Source organism: Cebus imitator, unplaced genomic scaffold, assembly GCF_001604975.1.
Source record: "Cebus imitator isolate Cc_AM_T3 unplaced genomic scaffold, Cebus_imitator-1.0 Scaffold78, whole genome shotgun sequence".
Taxonomy (NCBI): Eukaryota; Metazoa; Chordata; class Mammalia; order Primates; family Cebidae; genus Cebus; species Cebus imitator.
The window spans coordinates 1,975,054-1,996,034 of NW_016107393.1; the positions used below are offsets into that span (position 1 = coordinate 1,975,054).

Below are 20,981 nucleotides of genomic sequence, written 5' to 3' on the forward strand. Positions count from 1 at the left end.
GTCTTTTGCCTGCTCACCTTCCAACATGTTTGGTTTTTGGTGTTATGAAGGGGTAGAAAGACAACACTGATAAACAGACCTGGCCTCTTGTTCTAGCTCTATTGCTAGCCATGTGACTCTGGGCATGTTATTCAAAGACCCTGCATCTCAGTATTCTCTATTTTGAGCCTTCCTTCCAGTAGTTATATTCATTACGGGTCTCATTCTCGTCCCCTTAGTGGTCCTTCAGTTTTTTAGGACAAATCATCTCAGCCTCCGACCTGGTCTTGGCCTGATGGGTCTGGTGGTATCCCTCCTCTCTGGCTTCTTTGGGTTGTGGCAGGAAGTGGAAGTGAAAGGGGAACAGCTGGCCTGCTTTATGCCTGTGTGCCAAGTTTCTTGGCAAGTCAGAGAACGAGTGAGACTCGTGTCCCTCACCTGACTAAAAGCTAAAAGTTGGTTATGATGGTCTCAGAACTGGCAGCTGACACCAAACAACTGCATTCATTCATGTACCACATCCCTTCATAAGGCTGAGACTAGTGTCCAACAGAGTCCCCTCAACATTCCCGGAGACTTACATAACTTAGAGAATTTGTACCTATTGCATATAGCAAGAAGTATTCATCCTTGAGGCTCTACTGGTTCAGGAACCACAAGGTCCATTGGCAGTAGTCTCTCCTGGATGTAGAAGGAAAGGAAATTCTGAGCATCGAAACTTTGTAGGGGTTTCAATAGTAGACTTCATCATTGCCTCTTTTTAGCGGGAACGAAAAGGCATCCTAAGGAATGGAGATAGTGAAATACTGACTCAGAGATACCAAAAAGCACAAGAACAAACTTTCACTTCTTATAACTTCGAATAAAAACCCATGGGCCAGTCTATTTTCATAAATTTTATCTATCTAGGCTGCTACCTCTTAGATACATGTAGGACAGCATTTCTTAAACTTTAAAAATCACTGGCATCTTTGTAAATAAAATCTAAAAAATAGACATAGTCTCAGGGACCTTGTGGATCACTAACAATCTCAGGATAAGCATGAGTTTCATGTTTGGAACCCTGACTTTTGGACATGCTGTCTTTTGCAGGGAATTCCTAGAAGATTGAGGAGCCTGGAAAGGGTTTTCTTGCCGTTCTGTTGGAGTGCCTCTGACTTCCCCAGTGTGTCCATGTGGCCACACCGTGCTGCTTTCAGAGACAGTGGGCTTTCAGTAAGGCACAAAAGTAAGTAAAACTTTGCCTTTAGCACTGCTGTCCTTCACTGGGCAGATTGCCCTCCCTCCCCACCTCCCCACCTCCCCACCCTCCGAGGCCCAAATTTGATCTCAGAGCCTGGGAGCTGCAACTGCAGAAAGTGCAAAATCCTGTCTTTGGTTTTGGAATTCTCATCAATGCAGACTGTATAGCCATGGATAGGATATGTGAGAATACTAGCGTGTTATGGCTGGAATCATCCTTAGGCATTACCTAGCCAGTCCTGCCTCTCATTTTAAGGTAAGAATAGGCATTTAACATTGTAAGATGATGTAGTGGGTTCCTTTGGCATTGTTCAGATGCCCCAGGGAATGTGTTCTTCCATCCATTTCTTGAGTATTGACTGTTTGGCTGCCCTAGTCCACAGAGAATTGTCCTGGCCAACAGGCACTCCTCTTCACTTGGGAAGGTTAGTTCCCTCTTCCATCCCTCATCAGCTCCTCAGCTTATAGCCTGTAGCCATTGACTAGTTGGTAAGGGGGTACCAAGGGTCAGCCCTCTTGCTCCTAGAGGGAACCAGCTTTGTGGTACAATTGAAGCTCCCTGTGAGATCTGGCTGAGGTTTCTGCTGAGACCACATTTTTGCTCAGTTTTCTTCCTCTGCCCTGTCTGCTGGCTGCTCCATGCCCTTTTTCCCTGAGAGTAATAATCCCTCAAAGACTTACTGAGACAAGAATACCTGTCTCAGGCTCTGCTTTTAGGGAATCTGACTTAACATAGAAAACTTGCTGAATAAGTTAATGAAGACTCAAAATCTTCCTCTGGAGAATGAAAATTGACAGTACATTTGCTTCAGGTTTGGTCATTCTGAGTTGAATCAGCTGTCTTAAAATATTTTTCTTGACATATTTAGAAGATAAAGTTTTGGGTATAAATATACCCACAAGAACTATATCTAGGCTTTTAAAACAAAATTGCTGAATATATCTAACACAATAATTTAAACATTTTCTTAAAAGAACTTATTAGCATGGGCTGTTTTGAACTTGAGTTGCCTTATCTATCTATGATTGTTTTTGTGATACATGAAGGTACATACTTTCCCACCCTGGAATTTCACAGAAAACAACCAACCACACATTTTGAGGTGCAGATAGCTTGCTTTATTTTGTTGTTACTATCTCAAGGAGGTCCAACAATTATAACTAACAACTGAATTTATACTTGCATGAAAAGAACTACATCAAATTGACATTGTGGGCAGTTAGTAATATTGTTGTTTTAAATTTAACGATAGCTTTATTTGTTGTTGTTCTTTAATTTTTGCTGTGGCTCAGTGCTTAGGTGCCCAGGTTTTTCAGGTGCAATTAAAATTTAGAACTACCACACGAAGGCGTTGGCTGCACCCTGGGACCTCCAAGAGCTGACACTGCTCTGGCATAGGAATACTTGAATAGCTTGGTTAAATGAAGGGATGGCCAGGAGATGTTACTTTTCCAAGCTATCCAGGCACTCTTTATGTCAGAGACAGTGTAAAAGGAGCGAACAAAGTGTTGGCCGTTACACTTTGCTCTGGTAATATTTGTCATGATAATTTCGTGTGACATCATCAGAGAAAATGTAAGACGTTAAAGTGTTGCTTACAGGAGGGTAAATGCAAACATCACCAATGCCTTACATTTCTGATTCAATAGGTATTGGTGCATATATCAAGTGATGATATGCACAGCATCATCCTCTTTTAGGTGGATAGGACATCTTCAGTGGGGAATTTCTCAACCCACTGAGGCATACTTAGACATCAACAGTATGTTGAGGCACAAAGATTGATTAAATGTTGAGCAGGGTATTCGTTCCATAAGAAACTTTCTCCTACCAACAGTTAGTTTCAAAAGTTACATTGCAAAATGTCATAAAATAAATGGTACAAAACTTTATAACCGTTAATCCGGCTATATACAGTATGTACATGTCACTAGCAAATGTATAATATTCTTAGGTCAACAATTATGAAAAGGTTGAAATGAATATTTTTGAAGTTTGACTCATTTAGATTGATACAAAACTACTTTTTTTCTTTAAATATTTACAGATCAGAAAGATTAGTCCATGTGAAATGTTTGCAAAAAGTTAAGGATGAATGTAGAGTATAAGGGCACAGGCCCTCTTAAATGGATCGAATATGTATATTCACAGTGGCAGAGTCAGATCCAAATTCATTCCCTAAACTCAGGGTATAAAGTCCACCATCTTGTTTCTGTACGTCCATGATGATCAGGGTTGTCAGGTCATCTGTGTTTTCAATGTGGAACCTCCCCTGTTGTTCTTGATTGTGAATTTTTCTTCCACCACAGGACCATGTTACTTCTGGGGTAGGCTCACCCGTGAAAGCACAGGCTACGGTTAAAACTTTGCCTTCATCAATGCTGATATCAGATGGAAGAGCTTCAATTTTAGGCGGAATTCCTTTATGGAACAATGACAAAAAAGTCTTAGGATCACTGAAAAAATAAAGATTTGCTTTCTACTGAATTGCGTATACTAAAGACTACACCATGCCACTTGGCCTGGCAACCTCTACCAGTAATTTTATTGCTCACCTCTTATGCCTGCTTTAAGCATTTTACTAGTTGAGCTTTCCAGTTGTGTCATGCTAGATTTTCCCATAAAGCTGCTGGAACTCATTTCTACAAAAGACTCTTGCATGGAGGACATGCTTTGGGCAGACATGCTTGCAAATTTCATCTCAGTCATGCTGCTAGCACTGCTGCTGCTGAAACTGCTGAAGGAGGCCTCCTGCTTGGAGGCAGACATTTGGACTGACTGAGACGAGAAGCTTCCTTGCAAGCTTGTGTCGCCACTTGTTCGCAATACTACCTCTTTGGAAGGTTCTTCAACTAGAGCTGTGGAGCATAGCAGATACACAGTGAACATCAATGACATCTGGTTAATTGGTGACATATGACGCTGACTTACAGAAATGGAAACTTCAACACACGCACAGCAACATAACTCAAACAATTTGCTGTTGAAGCATAAGCAAATACATATATACATACATTTTAGCTATAAAGAAAGTTTAACTACAAGAATGAATTCACATAGGATGTCTGTCTCTCTTTCACATGGAATTTAACAAGGCTTCTTAGAGTTTTCTGTGCTTGAAAGAGAGGAAAAAAATCATCTAAAGGGCTTAAGTGCATAAGAAAGAATGGTAAGGAGATACTTACGAAGAACCATTAAGGAAGCTGTAGCTGAACACTGGCCACGGAAATTTCTGGCCTTAATTGTATACTTTCCACTGTCGCTGACCGATGCATTTCGGATTTCAAGAGAGTATACATTTCTGGAACGACTTACGCTGACATTTGAAGAAATAGAAATCTAAGATGCAGGAAAAAGAAAAGAAATGTTGAAGTTGTTCAGATGTGAAAGATACGTTATTTAAGTTTTCAATAATATATTCATAATTAAACTTACTGGCAGGTTATTTTTAAACCATTCGATTTCAGGGGATGGCTCGCCACTGATTTCACAAGTGAAGAGAACATTTTGTCCTTCGTTAATATTTTGAGATTTAGGCTGTGAGATGAAGGCTGGAGCATCTGAGAATTCTTTGCTCAGTGTCAAATCATACTGACACTTGACGATTCCATCCCTGGTTTTGCCTATGCAGGTAAGGATTCCTTCATCTCTGTGACTGGCTTGCTTGATGGTTAGGGTCTGATCACTGCCTGAGACACCGTATCGGTACTCCTCAGAGTTGGTCAGCTCTATGCCATTCAGTACCCATTTCACATCAGTGGCACCAGCAATATTGGCTTTTAAAACCACTCTTTGACCTTCTGTTATGCTCATCTGAGTAGAAAATGCTTTAATCTCAGCATGAGTTCTGATTTCTTCTGATGCTTGTGATGTTTTCGTGATTTCCTCATGGACAATGGATTTTTCCAGGGAGGTTGCTGCTGACTTCTTGACTTCTTCAGAAATCAGAACCTTTGACGCTTCCTCTTTCAGGGCTAACTTTTCTTGAGATTTCACCTCTGACATCTTAATTTCTTCAGACATTAGGGCTTTTTGGGAAATTTCCTCTTGAACAACCGCTTTCTTCTGAGATGTAATTTCAGAAGACTTTTGTGTAGAGACGGTCTGTGCTTCAGTATCTTTTATAGCTAAAAAAAGAAACCTCTGTAAGGCAAACTTAATTGGAAAGAGACCCCCACCTTTTACTCTTCTAGATTCTGCATGTGAACAATATACAAACAAAAAAGTCAACTTCTTCATGCAATATAGGTAATACCTAATACTTTCTCAGTTCCACTTTTGGAAAATTGTCATGTGTGACTTTTGAGATCAGTGTAATGATTCCTTAAACTAAACTGAGCCAAAGATGATTCGTATGACTTAAGGAAAAAAGTATCAAAAAGGATTTAGGAGATATGTGGATTTAGGAGATTTTGAATAGCCAAAACATTAAATTATCTTTCAGAAGATTGAAATGAAAGCAAACTAATTTTAATTGGTAAAATAGAAATAGTTCTTTAATTAACTTTGTACTACTTTGGAAAATTAGCAAGTGTGAAGGTTTAGGCAAGCAGTACCATTTTGTATATTCACTGACTTTATTCTTAAATATTCCTGGGGGCAAGCATTGACGTTATAGAATCTTATATAATACCACATATAATAAGGAACTTAATAAATGCTTTTTATGCTCACAGAAAAGCATATGCTAACTTCAAATTTGTGTGCTTCTACATTGGTGTACAAATGGCATTCTGGAACTAGGAAAATAATTTTAATACTTTCTTGTATGTGTGTATAAGGGAGGTTGTCTGAAAATATTTTCATAATACTATCTTCTGAAAAAATGTTGGTAAAAACAAAAGCCAACCTACCTTTTATTGTTAATTTGCAGCTAGAGGACACAGATCCGGCTGAATTTTTTATTGTACAAGTATAAAGTCCACTGTCAGAAGCATCAGTCTTATGAATTTCTAAGAGGAACGTTCCCTTGTCTTCAGAGAGTTTATATTTACCTCCTTGTATAATAGCCTATAGAATGCAAATGATTCCATTTTAAGCTTTCTTTGAATGGGGAATTAAGGGAGAGGTTAAATTTTAGAAGATAAAAGTAAGAGACATTTAAGAACTGGTTACCTTTCCATCCTTTGTCCAGATGACAGTTGGCTGGGGTTCTCCAGTAGCCTTAACTGCAAATTTAGCAACACTGTCTGAAGAAACAGTTGTATCCTGCAACCCAGTAACAATTACTGGTTTTGAGGAAATTGGTTCAGGGGCTTTTGGTTCAGTTTTCCTGGTTATGGTTGACTCAGCGTTTTTCTGATCTGACTTCTTAGTTTCTGATATTTTTGATACCTTCTCATGGATACTGTTAAAGGCTTGCCCCATGAACTGGAAGTTGGTTTTAGAAGTTCCACCTTCACCAGAAACCTCACAAACATATTCTCCCTGATCAGATTCAGTGAGGTTATGGATTTTGAGCTCATAGGTACCATCTGCTGAATAATGAAACTGGAAATGCCCATTTTCCTTCAGTTTCTTGCCATCTTTATACCAGGTGACCTCTTTTGCACTTAATACACTGCTTTCAACCATACAGGTCAGTTTTGCAATCTCTTTAGAAGCTTCTGCTTTTAGGACCTGAGTAATCTTTGGTGGGGCAGAGACTGGGAGTTGCTGAACTTTCTCCGTTGGTGTTGGTTTTGTCTCTGTGGGTGATACAGCTTTGGGGTGAGAAGTTTCTGGAGATTTCACTGGTTTTGGAGACTTAACTGCTTCTGGGGATTTCACCCGAGGCTCTGGGGATTTGACTCTTGGTGGTGATGTCACAGCCTTTTCAGTTACCCTGGCCTTTTGAACAGTCAGAGTAAACTGTGCTTCTTGTTTCCCCTCACTGTTTTCTACCACCACACTGTAATTGCCCTCATCGGAAGCCTGCACTGAAGATATCTCAAAGGTCGATTTATACTTGGTGGTGGTCACTTGGTGGCGGGCAGAAGTACGTAGCACTTGTCCTCCACGCAGCCAGGTCACAGTTGGTACTGGCTCACCATCAGTGTCACAAGAAAACCTTGCAGACTCGCCTTCGTGGACAGTCATGGACCGTGGCTTTGTTAGAATTCTTGCCGCCAAAGTCGTCTTGATCTTTCTGGTTGTAGATTTTTCTTCCAGTGACTTTTCTTCTATTGCAGCACTTTTCATTTCTGCAGATGCGTAGTGTTCATATGAGGAGAGACTTTCCCTTGTCTCTGTCATCTGTGATTTCACTTCCCTGACAGAAGAAGCAGCTTCCATCTCAGACGTTTTCTTAAATGACGAAACAGCATACGCCTCTGTTCTTGTTAGCTCAGGGAAAACAGATCTGGGAACTTCTTCGTCTCTGCGCTGGGAGGCATAGGTGGTATAATCCCCTCCTGTTACATCCAATGTTGCATAATCAGAAGCTTCACCCTTGTAGTTGGTGCACACAGCACGGTAGGTTCCACTGTCATCAATATGACAGTCTAGAATTTCCAGAGTCAGGACTCCACTTGTATTTGTGTAATGAATCTTACTGCTCTCTTGGAGTTCCACACCATTGTGGTACCATTTAACTTCAGCAGTTGGCTTAGACTGAACATTTAAGATAAAACGTGTATTTTGGCCACATGGTACCCTGTGTGAGCGCATTCTCAATGTGATTCGAGGGGCATGGTCCAGCGTGAAAGGCTGCTGACTCAAAACTTCATACTTCCTTTCTGATGTCTTCTGAGTTTTTAAAGCAGCTTTCATGGACTCATACCTGGAAAAGATATCAAATCTTGCAGACCTCTCAAATCTCGAGAGTGATCTCTCACTAGACACAGGGCTGGGGGATCGTGGACGAGTTCTCTCTGGAGTAGGGGACCTTCTTTCTGTGTCATCTTCATATTCTTCAGCCGGTTGTGGACGTGACCGGATCAGCTCGGACACTGGCCTCATTAACTCAATGTAAGTTGGAGACAGAGAGCGCCGTCGTCTCAGTAGTCTAGATGCAGATGAGGATGATTCTCTTTGAGTACGTTTTGAGATTTCGTATTCTTCCTCAATTTCTGTTATTTCTGTTACTTCTCTTTGCCGCCTTGATTTCTTTCTAGACTTTTCCTCCTTTGACATGTGGTCAAGTTCACTTTTGTATTCTGAGAGACGCTGGGTGGCCATAACTGGGCGAAGCAACTCTTCATCCTCCTTCTCAGCCATGATTCTTTGCCGTTGCTTCGGCTGTCTGTATGATGCCTGGGCATGCCTTTCCCGCAATTCTGCATAACTTGTACTAGTTTCGGCCTTTGTTGGAATGTGATAGGTTGAATATCTGAAGTCTTTTCTTGTTTCCTCCACCTTGACATGAGGTTGTGGTGAAGAGTAACGTAGGCTAGAAAGCTCAAAGCGTGGAGGGCTTCGGCTTGGGGGTGAAGCTGAAAAACCTAACTCAAGCTCTTCTTCAAGACGCAGCCTCTCTTCCTCTGTTCTTTTCATTGCTAAGTAGTCATCAATGGGGAGGAGTAATTCTTCATCAGAGATGTCCCCAAGAGAACGTCTTCTAGGTCGGTAATAGAAGTCATAATCAGGAGAAGGTGTACGCCGGCGGGCTGGTCTCACTATCTCAAGATCATCTTGGGACAGTTTAGGAATACGCCATTTAGGTCTGTATTGATCTGTAATTCGTGGAAGAGGCATCACATAGAACTGTTCCCATCTTGAAAGGCGGATGCGCTTGGGTCGTTTCTGCACAAGTCTGTCAAGTTTCCCAGGCATTTCATATTGATCACGTATCTTTTTATACCATTTCATGTCAGACATGGGCACGAACTGCTTGATGCGTTGGTCTTCTTCTATGGTAGTCTGCTTGTATTTGCGTGGCTCTGGTACATCATAAGGCATCCGGAGTTTTCTCTCCTCCTTCTTTTCTTCCGTCTCAAGTCTAAATTCCCCTTTCACGGTCTTGGTGCTTACAGCTGGTTTGTAAAGGACAGCAGCCTCTCTCAGAGCCTCTTTAGCTACCTGTGTCAGTGGCACACTCTCAGTTCCAGAAAGAATTTCAGCCATTCTGAGGGTTTTGTCAATTTGTTTTTGTACATGTCGCTCACGCTCTTCCTTACTCTTGAATTCCTGTTTCTTGTACCTGAGGCGTTCCACTTGTAGGTGAGCCTGGCAGCTGGTGGACCCAGCTGTGTTAGTGGCTGTGACTCTATAATAACCCGTGTCTTCAGGCAAAGTGTCCCTGATGTGCAGAGCATAATAATCCAAACCTTCATGGATAATTTCAATGTTAGTCCCGAGGGACAGTGGCTGACCATCTTTCTCCCATTTTAATGTTGGTGGGGGGATGCCAGACACTCTGATCTCAAAGCAGACACTTTGGCCTTCTTGGCATTCTGCATTTGCCAGTAATCTTTTGAACATGGGTCTTAAGGTGCTGTCTGTTGGAGGTGGGTGTAGGGTTACCGTCAGCTTTGCTTTACAGCTGTCTTCACCATATTTGTTCCTTGCCACAATAGTATATTCAGCATCATCATCTATAGTGACACTGTTGATTGTTAATTGGTAAAGACCCTTGTCTGACTCAAATGTGTACTTCTTGTCATCATCACCTGGTTTGATTTTCTGACCTGATTTATACCATGTTACACGAGGCTCTGGGTGGACAGTTATAGTTACGCCAAACCGGACATTTTCACCTACATAAGCTGTCTTATTATAGAGAGGCAGGGTAAATTCTGGTGGCCTTTCCAGGAGTCTCATTGTGTCTGTTCTGCGCTTAATTTTCCTCATGGTTCTACGGCAGTAATAGTCATAAACTTCTCTCACACCTTTAACAAATAGCTCTGCGTAAGAACTGTCTTCACCATAGTCATTGACTACTTTGCATCTGTAGGTACCATCATCGAATTTGGTAATGTCTTTGACATAGAGAGTGGCCACTCCATCTTCATAGGTGATTTCATATTTCTCACTGTTCTCCAGCTGTCGGACCCCAAAGTACCAGGTCACTTGAGTAGACTGATCATAATTTTCAATTTTGCATACGTATTTGACATGCCCTCCTTCTTCACCAACTGCATGCATTATCTGCCCAGAAATTGGGCCAATTTCAATGGATGCTACTTTAACTTTAGCAACACTCACTCCCTTCTGAGATCGAATTGCACCACCACAGGAGATCCGGGCTGCTGACACAACCATGTTGAGGTCTTTCTTGATCAGGGTGTGGTAATAACGCCGGTGTTTTAATGTTCTGATAACTTTAGTACTGACTCTTTCTATCTTCTGCTTTAACCATGGGTGCTGGAGAGCCTCCAATGCTGTCATGCGAGATTTTCTCTCTTTCACTAACAGCCGGTCAACAAAATCCATGGCTTCAAGGCTAATCTCTTTGAATGCTTCTTCATCGAAAGTATATTCAGCATTCATGATATTCTCAATGATCTGTTGGTTAGTTTCAGCCAGGAATGGGTTGATACCACTCAATAGCACGTATACCAATGTTCCAAGTGACCACATGTCTGTGGCTGTGCTGACAACGTCATGCTGGTGGACTTCAGGTGCGTAGTATTCTGGGGCAGTGAACAGAAGCCTGAAGTTGTCCCCTGGTTTCAGTTGGCGGGCTTGACCAAATTCTATGATCTTAATGGTAGAGCTTCTTCTGGTTTGGTAAATGATATTTTCCGGTCTAATGTCAAAGTGTCCAATATTATGACTATGTAAGAACTCAAGTGCTTCACACACCTGGCGAACATAACTTACAATTTCTCTTTCATTAAGTTCAAAAGCACTTGTGTTAATGCGCTCAAATATGTCAAGTCCTGATATAAACTCGAAGATCATAACTAATTCTTCCATGCTTTCAAATGATTCATGGAGGTATAAGATGTTTCTATGCCTAGCAATGTTCAAAATGGAAATTTCCTTCTTTACCAAAACCTGATCAGTCCCTTTGACTTTAACAAATTTGGCCATGTATGTCTTCTTTGAGGATGTTTCAACACAACGATGGACAATTCCAAACTCACCACGCCCAAGATCTTCAGCAATCATGTATTTCTCATAGAGTTCCTTGGTTGAAGAGTGAGATGCTTTAGTCATGGAGACTTCCCTGGTTTCATCTACCTCTTCATCATAGTTCATAGCTCTGGTCTTATCTTCTTTGGTTATGGTTGGTTCTGAAGGCTCAGAAGGCTTGCTCAGACCAAATTTATTTTCAGCTATTACCCGGAACTGGTAACTTGTTTTTCCAAATAAGTTGATCACAGTATAACGTGTTTCTCGGGCCTGTCCTACACGGAGCCATCTTTCTGCAGTAGTTGCACATTTTTCAACAATATAGTTGGTGATTTTGCTGCCACCATCAGAGGCTGGCTCAGTCCATGTTAAGTTGACAGAATCTCGTGAGACATCACTAACTTTGACTCCTCTGGGGGGGTCAGGAACATCAGCCACATCCAGTTCAACTGTCTTCTGATCAATTCCAAATCTGTTTTTAGCACAGACCACATAGAAACCAGCATCTTTTCTCTCTACTCCATTGGGGAAAACGAGTGATGTGAAGGATCTTGTGACAATAACTTGGTAGTGGCCATTATTGTCAATGAGATCTTGTCCTTTCTGCCAGGTGATTACAGGATCTGGTTTGCCACTGAAAGGAATCTTGATGCTGACCACTTCACCTCGGAGAGCATGAACTGCTCCCATGCCTTCAAGAGTTTTAGGTAGGTGTATCTTAGCTGGAACTGTATAAAAAAAAAATAAGAATATAATTTAGCAACACCTAATAATATCTGTTTAAGTGCAATAATCCCCACCCCAAGTTAATAACTCATCTATCCTCAAATTGATGATAAACAGTTTATTTTTACCTTCCACTTCCAAGGAGGCAGTGCCAGACACGGATCCCCCTTGGTTGGTAGCTCTGACTTGGTAAACTGTGGCATCATCATCTGTGACACTAGCAATGATGAGCTGGTGGTAGCCACCCTTAAATTCTTGAATCCTATATTTTAATCCATCTGCAATGATTTCTTTGCCTTGTCTGTACCATTTCACGATAGGTTTTGGATGACCAGTCACTTTGCAGACCAAAGTAGCATTACTCTGATATCTGACATTTAGATTTCTCAGTTCCTCTTTAAAGTGTGGTGCCTGAATTGGGACATCAGATTTGGGAGTGACAGGTTCTGATATTTCACTCCATTCACTTTCCCCACCTAGATTTTCACATTTCACACGGAACTCATATTCAAGACCTTCAATAAGGTTTGTCACTGAAAAGACAGTTTCTCGAATTTCTTCTGTTGTCACAGAAATCCATTTATTCTGCTTCTTCTCGCGCTTCTCAAGGTAGTAATTTCTAATCTTTGCACCTCCATCACTGGCAGGTGGCTTCCAAGCCACAACACAAGAATCTTTTGTGATAGCAGTAATAGTTGGTTTGCCAGGAGCACCTGGCTTTTCTATTAAAAACAAAACAAAAAACAAAGGATTTGAGTTGTCAGATGAAACAAGCAGCTTTATTAAAGCTATTTTTTTTTTTAAAAAAAGAATGTTATGAGTCCAAAATTTTATTAAAAATAGCTATTCCAGAAAAAATGAAATTGGTTACTTTATACTAAGACATATTAAAAACCAAAGTTCTATTTTTAAAAAGGGGTTAGGATATATATTTCTCCTTTTAGATATGCAAACATTCAATTAAAGTGAAAGGAAAGGCACTTGTACTTTATCTGAATCTTTGTTATTTCCTTTCAAAATTTCTTTCTGTTTAAAAGAATTTTATGCAAAGATGGAACTTTGCCATAGGAAGATATAGAAATCAGGCTGTACTTACCAAATGGACTCTTAATGATAACAACAGAGGGCACTTCTAGAGGGTCACTGATGCCAAAAGTGTTCTGAGCTGAAACCCGGAAGTAATAGCCAGCATTTTCTGTGAGGTTCACAATTCTACAGGTTGTCACTGAGATGGCTGAAGACACCAATTGCCATTCAGCCCCCTCCTTGGCCTCACATTTTTCCACCACATAGTTGGTGATCCAGGAGCCTCCATCATCTGCAGGTGGTTTCCAGCTGATCACTGCAGAGTTCTTCAATAAAGCTTCGATCACAATCGGTCCTGTAGGTTTGTCTGGTTTATCTGTTGGGGAAAATAGAATTGTAGTGGTTTTCATAGTGTGTTTTTGAGAGCCTTTCTTTAAAAATAAAAAAGCACTGAAAATAAAAATAAAAATACCTTGTATTTCCACATCAAGGATGGCATCAACGGTTCCGAAAACATTGCTGAGCTGGACTTTGTATTTGCCAGCATGAGTCTTACGTTGGACATTCTTCATGACAAGATGAGTATAGTGCTCAGTGTTTTCAATAGTAATGTTTTCTGAGTTTTGCAAAAGTTTCTGACCGTGGAACCAAGTCATGGCAGGTACTGGACGACCAATGTACATAACATGAAGCCGAAGTGTAGAACCCACAGCTCCATAATATTTCTCTTTCAGTGGGTAACCAGGATGGAACTGTGGTGTTGCTTGCAGGAGAAGCTTACTACTGGTTTCTACTTCTCCAACCTCATTGGTGGCTATGCAGGTATAAACACCTTCATCTTCCTGTTCCTCTGTCATTACTGTAAGAGTGTGTGTGCGTCCATCTGAAGACATTTTGTATTTCCGGCTTTGTATAAGCTCTTTACCAAATCTGTACCATTTAATGTCAGGAAGAGGCCTTCCAACAATTTGGCATGAGAGTTGAGCAGCTTCACCCAATTTGGTGGTAACATCCTTCATTTCTTTGCGTATTCCTGGGGCCTCTCCAGCTGAACAATGTGAAAGATAATATTAAGTGATTGTTACTACTCAATCTATAATCCTTTGTCCTTATATATCAGGAATGAATTTACCTTATTTACTAACAGATACCATGATTTACATATTAGCCTAATTCTTCAAAACCCTTTGAACTGATTTTCCTACGATCATATGGTAAATAGGGATTCAGTGAGCATATTGTCACATTTTATGCAGAGTGACTTTTCTTCTTTATGATTGGAAGGACATTAATAATGTATAGGCTTTTGAGGGACTATAAATTCTCTCTATAATTCTGTAGTATTTTTGCCCTTACTTAAGTTCAATGGAGTGACATACAATTGTTGACCTTTCAAATATTGTTGGGAAATATTTTAAAAAAAGAAACCATTGCATTAGAGGGAATTGCTCAAGGAAAGTGCTCAGTTCACTGCATCTAACATCTGCTGAGGTTATGTGCTTGGAATGGTTTCCTATAGAACTTATCATATTCCCTGTGTGTGCACTTGCTTTTCTTTCTAAACACTTGCTCTCCATTGAAGCTTTCCAAGTTCCACTTAGTATAGAGGGGAAATTAAAATTGATGAAGTAGAGAACTAAAGGGTACTTACATGTGAGTTTAGTCTTTATAGACATAGCAGTTCTTCGAGGTCTGCTCAGCCCTGTCTCATTCTCAGCAAAAACCCTGAATTCATATTCAGTAGATTCCAGCAAACCTCCTATTGTGAATTGCTTGTCCTTGATACGTTCTTTATTGCTCTTTTTCCAGGCACTGTCTCCAGACTGTCTATATTCAACCCAGTATCCAAGAATTTCTTTGCCACCATCACATTCAGGTTTCTCCCACTGTAGAGTGACACTATCTTTGGATATTGAAAGAATCTCAAGCTCCCCTGGTTGGCTTGGTTTATCTGAAATATTTAAAAATAATGAAAATGGAATCAGCTTTTCTGGTGAAATAAAAGAACCAAACATGGCTTGCTTCTTTAATTTTAACCCCTTCTTCTGAATTCCTTACCAAATGGATCTTTGCAAACAACTGGTTCAGAAGCAGGGCTGGTCTCGCTGAGACCAACATCATTCTGTGCAATGATGCGGAACTGATACTCAGCATCAGGAACAAGCCCCGTGACAGTGTACATCGTAGTGGTGATCTGAGTCTTGTTGTGTCTGACCCACTTGTCGGTGGATGTCTCTTTGCGTTCTATGTAGTAGCCTGTGACTCGAGAACCACCATCGTCTTTGGGCCTGGACCAGGACAGGCTAACAGAACTCTTGGTTACATCGAGTACTTCGGGAGGATTGCTTGGAGGTTCTGGAGGATCTATAAATATAAGTGGAAAACACACTTGTGTTAGAATACACTTCCAAGTCTTGTAAGCCAATAACTTTCATTTAAAAACAGAAGAGTGCTGAAATAATGTTTATAATTTTGTGGTTGAAAGGGCACTTACTCAGTGGTGTTTTTGGTATGACTGGTTCCTCTGATTTCAAGGGTTTGCTTATGCCAAACTGGTTTTCTGCTGAAACACGGAAATGGTATTCTACATTCTCTTTGAGGCCTTTTACCACCAGAGATGTACCTCGGACTCTGGAATCAATGGTATACCAGGCAGCTTTAGGCACTTCTCGTCTCTCGAGGATGTAGCCTAAGATGTCGGCACCACCATCATCAGCAGGAGGCCTCCAGCTGACCCTCACAGAGCGGGCTTGGATGTCATCATATTCCAGTGGTCCTTCTGGACTGTCAGGGCTTCCTATCACTTTGACCTTGATGTAGACAGCCTTCTTGCCACATTTATTTTCCAGAACCAGGTCGTAAGTGCCAGAATCACCTCTGTCTGCTTCTTTGATCACAAGCTCAGTGTGTGTATCAGACGTTGCAATCATGGCACGCTTACTAACATCCTGGCCTTCCTTGGTCCATTTACATATTGGGAATGGTTTTCCTTTGATTGGTATGGTAAGTCTGATGACTCCACCTTGCCTTACAAAGATACCTTCCTGGTATCTTTCATCAAGTTCATAATCGGGATATTCTGGAAAAAAAGGTAGGATTTCAATTTAGCATTCGGAGCTGGGGGGTGCAGTAAGAAGTAAGTCTATGGCAATTATTGCAGAAAGTAAATGATCATGTGTCTCACCAAGCATTTCAGTGACTTTGACTGTTCCTGGTACCTCAGCAGGCTCACCAGGTCCACCAGCATTACAAGCTAGGACGCGGAACCTGTATTCTGCACCCTGAGGTAGATGCGTTAGAGTATACTCTCGAATCTTGGTTGGGGTGGTGTTACACTTGGTCCATTCATGTTGATCTACTTTTTGCATTTCAATCAAGTAGCCTGTGACTTTAGATCCTCCTTCATCTTCTGGAACACTCCAGGCCAGGGAGACTGATGTCCTTGTTGTATCAGTAACTCTTGGGTTTTGTGGCTTTCCTGGAGGAGCTGGGAATAAGAATAAGACAATACACTGGTTAAAGTTGCTGCAAAGTTGAAAATTAACTGTGCCACCTAACAAATTCAATGAATTGTTGAAACAGGGACTGTTAACATTAGACTGTTTTTTGTCTTGTGAAAATTTTATTCACGGCTGGGTGTGGGGGCTCATGCCTGTAATCACAGCACTTTGGGAGGCCTGAGGTCAGGAGTTCAAGAGCAGCCTGGCCAATATCGTGAAACTCTGTCTCTACTAAAAATACAAAAATTAGCTGCACATGGTGGTGGGCACCTGTAACCCCAGCTACTCAGGAGACTGAGGCAGAAGAATTGCTTGAACCTGGGAGGCAGAGGTTGCAGTGAGCCAAGGTTTTTGTATTTTCCTTTCTTTAAATGTGTTTTATTCGTAATCACTATTATTATCTTATATTTATCAGCATTTTTTTTAAAGTGCTTTCAAAAATATTGTTTTAAAATTTTAACTGTGATAGAAAGCATATATTATGAATCTTAACGAGGAGGAAATTGACTCAATAGAAGAATATTAAAAAATTATTTGCCAGAAGTTGCTAGTGGCTGGGGTGGGGAAGGGATTGATTACAAACGGACGCAAGCAAACTTTCCCGGATAATAAAAATATTTCGAATTTTGTTTGTGATGGTGATTACGAAACAGTACGGTTTTCAAAAGTCATAGAACTATATTCTTCAAAAAGGTGAATTTTCCCACCTATAAATTATAACTCAATAAACTTGACTGATACAAAATGTGCTTACCAATTGGATCCATGGCAACGATGGGTTTGGAAGGACGACTTGGTTTTCCAGACCCTCTTGCATTAATGGCTGTGACACGGTGTTCATATTCTAAGCCTTCAATAAGGCCAGTGGAGCGGTACCGTGTCATTGTCACAGGTACTTTATTTACACGGACCCATCGATCTGCTCTCACTTCTTTGCGCTCCACAATATATCCAGTCACTTGGGAGCCACCGTCATCCTCTGGCGGGTACCAAGTAAGTGTCATGCTATCACGGGAAACATCGAATATCTGTAATGTTTCTGGGGGTCCAGGAATACCTGCAGCAAGACAGAGTTTAACTTATGAATAAAACAATGACTCATATATTTGTGTGTGCCTTAGGTTTTGGTTGGTAGTTTTTTAAAAAGATATATAAGATAAGTGACTATTTTTCTAATAGTTTCACTTTTGTACTATTTGTAAATTTTAATTTAAATCATTTAATTTTTGTTAAAAAATTTTTTGACTTTTAGGTTCGGGGTACATGTGCAGGTTTGTTACATGGGTATATTGCATGGTGCTGAGGTTTAATTTTATACTTTTCTTGCTGTTCCTTGTTCTCTTTAATTCTGTAGACATTTATTAAACATGCACTCTGTATTTTTTTCTTACTATAACATTGCCAGTCCTTCCTCCTTCCCTGTCTTTCTCCTTCCCTTCTCTCTTTTCTTCCTTCCATTCTTTTCTTCCTAACTCCCTCCTCTTCTCTAAGAGTGCAGATATTTTAAAAAATCAAGCCTAAGTGTTTGAAAACCTCTGAAAAAAGGAGGTTTAGAAACCTTAGAAAGACCACAGGGTTAATTTTGTGACCTATTTTTATTTACATTAGGGCATATTAAAAACAAATTCTTTTTTTGTTAACATTCAGAATCAGAGGTGGGGAGAGTGGTGGAAGGACCTGCGGACTTACTGATGCTGCTGCGACATTCTATGACCTCAGACTGCAAGTAAGAGCCAATCCCAAAGCGGTTTGTTGCAGCCACACGGAACACATACTCATTTCCTTCAATGAGTCGGGTAAACTTAAATGTGGACCTAGTCACTGATTCAGAAACGGGCAGCCATCCTGGACGATGAGCATCACGCTGTTCTACCACATAACCACTCAGTGGAGCACCACCATCCAATTCAGGTGGTTCCCAGGAAATGGTAATTGATGTAGCATCAACTTCATCAATCTTAATAGGTCCTGTTGGTGGACCAGGCTTGTCTATGAAAGAGAAGAAATCCAGGAAATTAATTTTTACTTCAAATCAAAATTGGGTGACTGAACATCAACAACTTGCTTGTATCTTTGTCACACATCCTTACCAAGAATGATAACTTTAATGGTCTCTGAAGTAGTTCCAGTAACATTCTTCAATTCAAGTGTGTATTCTCCAGTATCTCTGATAGTGGTTTCACGGATGGTTAATTTAGCTACTTTAGTATGAGTTTCAACTGTGACACGCTCTGATTCTCTCAGTTTAGAACCAGCAAAGAACCAGGAAGCAGCAGGAGGTGGACGGCCAGTGATAGGTATCACCAGCTCTACGGGTCTGCCAGCTGGGACATGGATGGTTTTCTGAGGCATTGTGGAAAGATCGATTGTTGGCAACACTGTGGGAAGGAAAGCAGGCATTTATTCTTAAGCACTATTTTTATATAGTATTACGAATTCTGAATGTTTTCGTTTTACTTTACTATTATTGTTATTTTTTGGCTATTTGGTACATACCTCTGAGGTCTTGTACAGTCACGGCTGTGACAATCTCTCTTGGTTCTGACACACCTTTCTCATTTTGTGCCCTCACTCTAAATAAGTATTGTTCACCTTCATTTAAAGAAATAATGGTGTGCTCTAGGACTGTGGGTTTTAAGGTGACAACCTTCATCCATCTCTCTGTTCCAGCTTTGCAGGCCTCGAGAACATAACCAGTGAGTCGGCTACCACCATCATAGAGTGGTTTTTCCCAGGCAAGGGTAACAGTGGATTTGGTGACATCGACCACCTCTAGCTTTGTAGGCACCAAAGGCACTTCTGAGACTAGTACTGCATCAGATGTTTCACAAGGTTCTCCAATGCCATAAATATTTTCTGGCAGCACTCTGAAATAGTACATGGTTCCTTCTACAAGCCCAGAAATTCGGTAAAGTGTCTTGCTGCATTTGGTAGTTACTGTTTTGAATGCTCTCATGGCAGCTTCACGCTTCTCGATGATGTAATTGTTGACGGGAGCTCCACCATCAATTGTGGGAATTTCCCAAGTTATAGTCACAGAATCTCTTGATACTTCCTTAACTTTCACTGAAGGACAGGGACCAGGAGTATCTGAAAAACAGAATGAAAGATTCATATTTCCTATTTGCTTGATAGCTTTTTTTCCCCTCTTGGGGAAATATAATCAACATAGTTCCTCTCTAGAGAGGTGATCAATCATAGGTCAAGGTATATTGTTTTAGTGGATCTACTCATTTTATAGCCAATTTTAAGTAAAATGCTTACCATAGACTTTAACAAGGACTGTTGCTGATTTCTTGCCAGATTGGTTTTCAGCTTCAATTGTGTATTTTCCAGCATCGTACCGATTCACTTTGTCCACTATTAGCAATGAGTAGCTCTCAGTGGTGTCAATAATTGCCCGGTTTGCAAGGTCAATGCCCTGCTTGCTCCACGTAATGACAGGAGGTGGTCTTCCAGATACAGACACCATTAAGCGCAAGGAGGCTCCAGCCCTGATGGTCACAGTCTTCTTTAGATCATCTGCAAGCTCGAGATCTGGTATTTCTGGAAAGTTAATGACAACATTTAATTAATTCATGAACAGGTATGAGAAGAAAATAATTCACCTAAAAGCTTCTATTATAAATACCTATTCTTTCCACGGGCTCAATTTCAGCAGTTGATTCGCTGTATTCACTCATACCCTTCACGTTCACGGCAGCAACTCTGAAGGAATATTTCTGGCCCATTTTAAGGTCTGGCACAGTGAATTCAGTATTTCTTATTGTGGCATTGGTATGCACTCGGTACCACTGACCAGTGTCCTTCTCTTGCATTTCCAGAACATAGCCTATGATATCAGCACAACCATCGTACATTGGCTTGGTCCATGCCAAACTAATGCTGTATTTGGTGGTATCCACAACTCTTGGAGCAGAAGGTGGTCCAGGGGTATCTGTGGAGTTTAAAAAGTGAGATGCAGACATTAGGCAAATAAGGAAACTTGAGATTTGTATTTTTGGTTTTCAAGACTCACAAAGGCATTATTGCTGTTTGTCCATACTCACCAAGATAATCTTTATTAACTAGGCTCTTAATATTATAGGACAGCACTGTATGGCACATTATAATTTAATATTATTATCTTAAGAATTAAATTGCTTTAGGAAAGTAGCTGTTTCTTCCCTACTACTTTGGCTAGCTTCACTATGTGTTCTTAGTTATCTAAGCTCATTACTTAAAGTACCCATTCTCAGGGACTTTTCCTTAAAAAGTTGCTTATCTTTCACTGAGTTAGTATCACATGCCACCAATACATTTCTAATGAATACAGGAATTGGTTTTGTCAACTTCCCCAATTCAGTCCCAGTGACTATTCCTTAATAGTTCTTGGAATCAGACTCTATAAAAGGATTTATCACTTATTTTTGAAGCTCTTGTGACAATTATTTTGTCAGTAACTTATTAAACTACTAGAAACCTTATGTTCCTGCTAAGCCTTTTCTTAAAAGGAGTTTTGCCATTTTTCT

At 40.6% G+C, this 20,981-nt stretch overlaps 1 protein-coding gene across 1 annotated transcript in view; it reads right to left on the reverse strand.

The window, feature by feature from the left end:
* Positions 1–2,317: 2,317 nt before the first annotated feature.
* The window catches only part of TTN (titin), a 271,326-nt gene continuing 252,662 nt past the window's right edge, over positions 2,318–20,981 (reverse strand). The window contains 19 exon segments of the mRNA XM_037740043.1: positions 2,318–3,643; positions 3,778–4,080; positions 4,408–4,561; positions 4,658–5,349; positions 6,076–6,232; positions 6,338–11,946; positions 12,073–12,666; positions 13,041–13,346; positions 13,443–14,018; positions 14,622–14,921; positions 15,029–15,334; positions 15,465–16,049; positions 16,155–16,457; positions 17,225–17,527; positions 18,160–18,459; positions 18,561–18,848; positions 18,967–19,560; positions 19,735–20,016; positions 20,102–20,407. Of these exon segments, the coding sequence (XP_037595971.1) occupies positions 3,345–3,643; positions 3,778–4,080; positions 4,408–4,561; positions 4,658–5,349; positions 6,076–6,232; positions 6,338–11,946; positions 12,073–12,666; positions 13,041–13,346; positions 13,443–14,018; positions 14,622–14,921; positions 15,029–15,334; positions 15,465–16,049; positions 16,155–16,457; positions 17,225–17,527; positions 18,160–18,459; positions 18,561–18,848; positions 18,967–19,560; positions 19,735–20,016; positions 20,102–20,407 (12,257 nt within the window). The 3' untranslated portion in view covers positions 2,318–3,344.